The sequence below is a fragment of the Cyprinodon variegatus genome, unplaced genomic scaffold (assembly GCF_000732505.1).
Source record: "Cyprinodon variegatus isolate N-32 unplaced genomic scaffold, C_variegatus-1.0 Scaffold2009, whole genome shotgun sequence".
NCBI classification, from domain to species: Eukaryota; Metazoa; Chordata; class Actinopteri; order Cyprinodontiformes; family Cyprinodontidae; genus Cyprinodon; species Cyprinodon variegatus.
The window spans coordinates 30,959-38,686 of NW_015152462.1; the positions used below are offsets into that span (position 1 = coordinate 30,959).

Consider the following 7,728-nt stretch of genomic DNA (forward strand, 5'->3'; position numbering starts at 1 on the left):
ATAACCCTACAAGCTGCTGCAGTTTACCCTTTAATAAACTGTCTTAAAGCTTTACCTGTTTTTTCTGGCTGAATTCTGGGTCAGTTTTCTCTCAGCCTAACAGAGGGGAGCTAAAGGGGTCCTTACAGTGTCCCCCTACAAAATAACCATTAACTGGTTCAGAACCACATTGAGAATAAGGCAGGGAACATTCTCATCTACACTATACAGTAGTAGCCATTCAGAATTTCCCTATTTCTCTGATGGGCCCTTGGCTGGTCCCCTACAATTCCTTTTTAAACATCAGTATTTGTACTAAAATGTTCTTTCTGTCAATATTTGTGCACATTAAGATCTAAAGAAAAGTGTCATCTCCTGGTCAGACCCTGTAATTCAGTGAAAGGGTGGAGTTAGTGTAAAAAATATGCAAGAGGGGGGTCACTCCACTGGCTGGAAGATGGAAGGGAGTTTGCTGGGAGCTGCAGGGAAGTGTGCTGCCATTCGGCTGCCGTTTGACTGGGAAGGGCCATTTTCAATGACTGCTGCTGTATAAACTTTCTGAACTGCTGCTACAAACAACCAGCACTGCAATATTAACATCAGAGCTACCTGACTTTTGGGTAACTCTGTCAAGCATCCTTTTTTTAATACAAACATTTGATCCTTCAGAGAGCAGCTATCTCACCATAATGCTTTGTCCAACCTCTGCCTTGATAATGGGCCCAAGGATGCCCAGATGTTCATTCATCTCCCCGCGGCGGTCTAGAGTGGTGAAGCTACTATCCAGGTAACCTCGGAAAACCACCTTGGTGAATTTGGTCTCTCGTTCGTCTTCTCTGGACTTTTCTCTCCTCCTTTAAGAGAAAAAGTTCAATTTAAGATTTTTCAAACTGCATCTTTCATTGATTTTAATCCCCCCTTTTCACAAAATCTTTAACTCCATTCTTTTTTGCAGTTTACCTTTTTCCGTAGCCAGCATAGTCCCATTTGACCTCCTCTGCAGCAATGAAATATGTCCTAACCTCAGGACCTGATAATTTTGAGTAATATTTAGTAGTTTCATCCAAGTTTAGATTCGTGAAGTCCTCTTGACTACTGTAGGGGTCTTTATACATCACATACTCGTACTCGTTTTCTGTTACATCTTGTTCATCAATCTCAAGGTGATCTGGTTCATCTCCAGGAACATAGAGCTGATAGTCACTGAAATCAGGTCGCGGTACACCAATAACCACAGGCGTGTTAATCAATAGCTCCTCATTTGTAACAGGCTGTGGTACATTGGGCCGTGCCCCTCTGGGGCTCAGCCCTGGATGAAATCCTCGGGGGGAAAAAGGTAAACCACTTCTGGCCTGAGGTTTGTATTCCTTCCTCCTCCTTGTTTTCATGCCTTCGCCTTTATTGGGTATTTTTCTGAGATTCAGTTTTTTGTATTTTTTGGGCGGTGGGGTCGTTCGAGGCTCCTTATTATCAAAGTATTTTTTCGTGGAAGCCTCTATTACTTGGCGGGACAATGATTGGTTTGTTTCAACAGCTGTTGCATTTCTATTATTTGTCGTTGTGTTATGGTCATCCACACTTGTCAAATTCTGTGGTATAGTGATGTTAGAGAGACTTTTGTTTAGGTTGGCATTAGAGAGACTGCCGGTTGGGTCGGCATTAGAGGGACTGGTGGTTGGGTCAGCATTAGAGGGACTGACGGTTGGGTCGGCATTAGAGGGACTGACGGTTGGGTCAGCATTAGAGGGACTGACGGTTGGGTCGGCATTAGAGGGACTGACGGTTGGGTCGGCATTAGTAGGATGGTCGGTTGGGTCGGCATTAGAGGGACTGATGGTTGGTTCAGCATCAGAGGGACTGACGGTTGGGTTGGCATTAGAGGGATGGCTGGTTGGGTCAATGCTGGTATCAGACACAGGTCCACTGTAGAAGAACACATCACCCCGGAGGAGTTGTTCCTCAGACTCTTTAGGCAGGAATATGTCCAAAGACGTGTTGCTATTGGCAGCATGATTTGATTCTATTGTTTTACCCTTTGAAGTTAAATTTCCTGACAATATTTTCGTAAGTTCACTATTGTCTTGTGTTTGTATAGTTTTATTGGTAGCCTCTAGTACCATTGTGGATTGATTGTCTGAAGATTGTGTTACCACTGTTAGAATTTTTGGGTCCTTGAGAACTGCTGAACCTGAAGCATTAAGAACTGTTGAGTTCATTATGACAGTATCCTTAGCAGAGTTATTATTGGGATTGGGTCGAACTACAGGGAAAGTGTTGTTTGTTGATGCTGTGCTTTTGTTGCTCTGTAAAACACCTTGGTGAAATGAAACAGTTGAGCTGTAGTCGGTGAATGATTGAGTCAAATTTTGCTTGGCATGTGTTGTATTCGTACTGATGCTGTTGTTCTGCAAGTACGGTTCTGCAATATTTTGATCATCTACCTCTTTTGGTTTGGTATGATTTATTGCGCTCTGATTTGAAAAGGATTCAGTTTCATTATTTTTTGCCTTCAGATCTGTAATAGTATGCTTGTTCACAGGAGGAACATCAACTGCATCATAGTCCAAAAAGCTTAAATCTAATATCTCCACATCCGAGTTACCGGACTGGTTCCTCAGCGAGCGCAGGCCCAACTCCTCTGCAAACATTTCTGTCATGGGATCTATCTCCAGTGGTTTCATAGGTTGAGGTTTAGATTTTTCCTCCTTTTTAATTTCATCATAACTGGGAAGCTTCCATCCATTAAATGCATTATCGAAGTCTGCATCTTTGTCTGGAAAATCATATTCAAGATCCCGATAGCATTCAACATCTTGAAACTTCACACCCATTCCTTTTGTTATTTCTTGCTCATTCAATGAAGCCAAAAGCCAGACACCTGGTGTGAGACATAAATACATACAATGTTCTGAAAAGATTTTTTTTGTTTTTACAAATCAATGTAAAAGTGCATTTTTTGTGACTCACCTATGTTGTCCATTGTAATTTTGATGGTCTCACCAGTCATTGGATAGAGGCTGAGAAAGTCCTCTGTCCTTTGATTCAGCTCGAAAGGATGGCCATAGAAAGTGGCCGTCTGAATGCTGTCCTGTGCTCCAATGCTAGACACATGCCATGTTGCCACCTCGCCATTGCAAAAGCCCAAAACAGGGCCACTCTTAAAGGCATAACCATTTATTGCTTTAGGTGGAGAAAAGATGGGAATTAGTTTACTGAAAAGCAGCTGCAGGAAGCACACAAAAAAATCAGAATAATTTACTTAGTTTTGTAGTAATCTACTACTGAACTTTACCCAAATGGCCATTTCTACAGTAGCAGCCATTCAAAATGGCCCTTCCCAGTCAGACGCCTGCCAAATGGCTGCCCATTTCCCTCCAACACCCAGCAAAATCCCCTCCAACGTCCAGCCAGTGCAGTGACCCCCTGTTGCATATTTTTACTATGACTCCACCCTTTCACTGGATTACAGGGTCTGACCAGGAGATGGCGCTTCTCTTTAGATCTTAATGTCCACAAATCATGACCGAAAGAATATTTTAGTACAAAGATTGATGTTTAAAAAGGAATCGAAGGGGACCAGCCAAAGACCAGCCAAAGACCAACCAAGACCCAGACAGGTACCAGCCAAAGACCAGCCAAGGACCAGCCAAGGGCCAGCTAAGGCCCGGCCAAAGACCATCCAAGGGCCAGCCAAAGACCAGCCAAAGACCAGCCAAGGAACAGCCAAAGACCAGCCAAGAGGCAGCCGAAGACCATCCAAGGGCCAGCCAAAGACCAGCCAAAGACCAGCCAAGGAACAGCCAAAGACCAGCCAAGAGGCAGCCGAAGACCAGCCAAGGGCCAGCGAAAGACCAGCCAAAGACCAGCCAAGGACCAGCCAAGGGCCAGCCAAAGACCAGCCAAGGGCCAGCCAAGGACCAGCCAAGGACCAGCCAAAGACCAGCCAAGGACCAGCCAAGGACCAGTCAAGTACCAGCCAAAGACCAGCCAAGGACCAGCCAAGTACCAGCCAAGAGGCAGCCAAAGACCAGCCAAGAGGCAGCCGAAAACCAGCCAAGGGCCAGCCAAAGACCAGCCAAAGACCAGCCAAGGGCCAGCCAAGGGCCAGCCAAGGGCCAGCCAAGGGCCAGCCGAAGACCAGCCAAGGACCAGCCAAGGGCCAGCCGAAGACCAGCCAAGGGCCAGCCAAGGACCAGCCAAGGACCAGCCAAGGACCAGCCAAAGACCAGCCAAGGACCAGTCAAGTACCAGCCAAAGACCAGCCAAAGACCAGCCAAGTACCATCCAAAGACCAGCCAAGGACCAGCCAAGGACCAGTCAAGGACTAACCAAGGACCAGTCAAGGACTAACCAAGGACCACCCAAAGACCAGCCAAGGACCAGCCAAAGACCAGCCAAGGGCCAGCCAAAGACCAGCCAAAGACCAGCCAAAGACCAGCCAAAGACCAGCCAAGGGCCAGCAAAGGGCCCATCAAGGAAAGTGGGAAAATTTTGAATGGCTACTTCTGTACCTGTCTAAAACTGAGTAATGTCTTAAAATATATTCTCTCCGGCTCAAAATGCTCTGCTGTAAATCATTGGGTTGGAAAATATATTTCTAATGAGTAGACAGAAATATTTCTATGTACATGACATTCTTTGTTTGGAACTTTTGACTATCAGCTACTGATGCTGTAAAATGCAGAGGAGAATAACAGGATCTATGCTGTTAGCTTTGGTGTGTTAAGGGTAAACTCACTGTGCATAACGTTGGACTTGTAAAAGTCTGGGTCGGCTTTGTTGACTTTGGATCGATCGCAATAATGCTGAATGTTGTCTTCCAGATACCAGCTCTTGTTTTCATCAAACACGGAAAACACAGCGTGCTGTTCCTTGTCTGCTCTCAGCTGCAAAAACAAAAAGAAACTTTTTTTTGTCAGTTTCCAACCTTTGCATCTTCTTCAATATCAAAATGTTCATGTTATCAAACCTCATGTCATCTTGATTTGAAGAACATGTCATGAGGTTATGCAAACTTTAAAGGCCGTTCTTTTAAGGGGAACCATTATGCTTGCTTTGAAACCACTTCCAATAAGTCTTTGAGTTATACACAACATTTGCACACAGCCAGGGCCGTACGCAGGGGTCAGGGGTCAGGGGTCACTCAGTTCTAGGAGGGTTCAGCTGCATGCTCCCAGAAATTATTCTTTTAATTCCATTATTTAAATCTGTCCAATTTCAGAGTCTTAAGCAGCAAAAGAAACATCACTCAGATTTTGAAAAGGCTAATTAGTGCATTTCTCTGTTCCTCTTTCCCTGCCAGACATTCCTGGTATTAAAAAGTAGAAACTTGGTCTTCATATCATCTTTCTTTTTAAGCTTCTATCTAGGCGGTTAGAAATGTATCAAAAAAGAGATTCCAGTATAATAAAAAGGAGTTGCTTCAAGGACAAGAACATATTTCTGTTATAATCTTACACAATACTTCAAGTATCATGCAATAAAAATTTGACTTTTAAAAAAACATATAGTTCAGATGCAGTATCTTCCTTTTCTAGTTCCTGCTCTTCCTCTATCTTTCTCCTCACTGCTCCTCCTTACTCCTCCTCCTGCTGTTCAGCCCAAATAGGAGCTTGGTTTTACTCAGCCTTTTCCTCCCAATCCTGTTTTCCCTTTAGTGAAGAATATCAACACAGTCCAGTACTAAAATAATAGAAATTAAACCAATATGCATTTCAGTTTTGTCATTTCAGCTCATTAACATGAAATAAACTTAGTTTTAAGGGTTGCAGAGGAGCCCAATGTCAAAGTGTGGAATAGTAAAAATAGATATGAATAACTTTAAGTATAAATATTAAATAAACAAGATAAAATATGCACATTTACGCAGTTGTATAAGTTCATGAGCTTCTGAGCATCTGAGGTGCTTCAGAAGCAGCAGCTGCTGGAGTTGGAAAAATGTACCTTTAGCTGCTGGACGCGCCGCATTAACCAATCAGAGCAGCTGATCTGGGAGCTGGCAGGGAGTCAGACGCAGCACTGCTGATGCAGAGCGCTATGATCCCTCCTCTGAAACAGTTTATTAACGCCTAAATTAACTTCAAATGTAGAAACCTGCCGGCAGAATATGTTGGCTTTTATTATCCTGCTGCCTGCAGTTTGTAGAACAGACCTGAAAAACGCTAACATCTACTTCCCCCGCCACCAACAGGAGGGGAAAACCCTGGAGAGGCGAGCGGGCCTGAGGCAGCTGATCTTCAAACATAAAACACCTCACAGTCTGTGAGAGACCTAGATCATTGTCCTACAGTCAGTTTCACTGTAATATGATTTAAGTTTATATATCACAATTAAGGCAAAATATGAACAAAAAAATACAGAGGGCATGACCTCGGTTCCCTTTATGGTAGTTTCACATTCAGATTGTACAGAAGTAAAGTGGGCAGTCTGGAATAACGTTCTGGAAACGGTGGAAATGGTCGTGCACGAGTACAGCCCTACCCTCACTACTCATCCGGCGCAACTCTCCAGTCTCCAACGTGGACGCTGTCCACTTCCTGGGCACGATTATTGCTCAGGAGCTCAAGCGGGAGCTGAACGTCACTTCATCTACCAAGAAGGCACAGCAGAGGACGTACTTCCAGCCGCAGCTGAAGAGGTTCAACCAGCCTCAGCCAGCCAACGATGGCGACCTACTGCTCTACCAACACTGAGTCCATCTCTTCTCCTCCATCACCATCTGGTAGCTGCTGCCAAGGTCAGAGTCAGGAGCAAGATGCAGCATGTTACATCTACTGCAGAGAGGGTGACTGGCTGCCCTGTTCAGGAACTGTACACCTCTAGGACCCAGAGGTTAGCCAGTCAGGTTGCAGCTGACTGCCCCAACCAAACACAAACTTTTCTAAATTCTCCAATCAGGCAATCTCGTCTGCGTGTGTGTCGCAGTTAACGCAGATATGCCCCCACTTCCACTCTGGTGCAGTTCCCGAAAATTGTAGGTGACCTCAGACAGTGCCGCAAACAGGAGGCCTCTGATTGGTCGATTCTACATCCGTTCTACTCTATGCGTATTCCCTGTTTGGTACCTAATGGCAGAAACTCTGGCTGTACCTCCGCACACAACACCTGGCACACCTCGGACACTATCCCAGACACCGTGCAGGACGCTAGTTTGTAGCTCTGTGCCAAGTGTTGGGATCCAGAGGTTTGCCCTCCAGAGGGCGATGTGGATCCCTTTCTGAGGGGTTCTACTGTCTGTTGGGATCCAGAGGCTTGCCCACCAGAGGGCGCCGTGGATCCTCTCCTGAGAGCTGGCGCTCATTAGAAGCAGCTGATCCCCATCTGCTGATTAAAGAGCTCTCCCTATATAAGCTGAGTGAGAGCTCCCCTCTGAGCCGGATTGTTGTCCTTGCCATGGAAGCAAACCTGAGCCACCCTGTCTGAACCTGAGAATCTGAAGGTCTGTTTACCTTAACCTGTATCTGAACCTAACCTGCTCTGTCTTCTCTGCCTTCCAGGGCAGAACCCTGTGTGTCTTCAATAAATATTGGACTTTAAACCTGCCAGTGTGTTCTGTGAGTTCTGCATCTGGGCTAGTAAACCTGCTACATCATGACACCAAGGTCTATTGGTTTGCACCCGAAGCCAAAACACGCAGCGCCGGAGAACCCTCGCGGGGGAACTGTGTGTCGTCCGGTGTTAGATGAGGGGTTGTAGACGGCGAACAAGCTCATCAAACCGACACAGGGACACCCACAATCCTAGCTAGTT

At 45.5% G+C, this 7,728-nt stretch overlaps 1 protein-coding gene across 1 annotated transcript in view; it reads right to left on the reverse strand.

Moving 5' to 3' along the window:
• The window catches only part of f5 (coagulation factor V (proaccelerin, labile factor)), a 38,900-nt gene that overhangs the window by 13,896 nt on the left and 17,276 nt on the right, over window positions 1-7,728 (reverse strand). The window contains exons 9-12 of the mRNA XM_015405136.1: window positions 4,718-4,865; window positions 2,947-3,159; window positions 940-2,857; window positions 665-833 (exon numbers count right to left, since the gene is read on the reverse strand). Of these exons, the coding sequence (XP_015260622.1) occupies window positions 665-833; window positions 940-2,857; window positions 2,947-3,159; window positions 4,718-4,865 (2,448 nt within the window). The remainder of the gene's footprint in view (window positions 1-664; window positions 834-939; window positions 2,858-2,946; window positions 3,160-4,717; window positions 4,866-7,728) is intronic.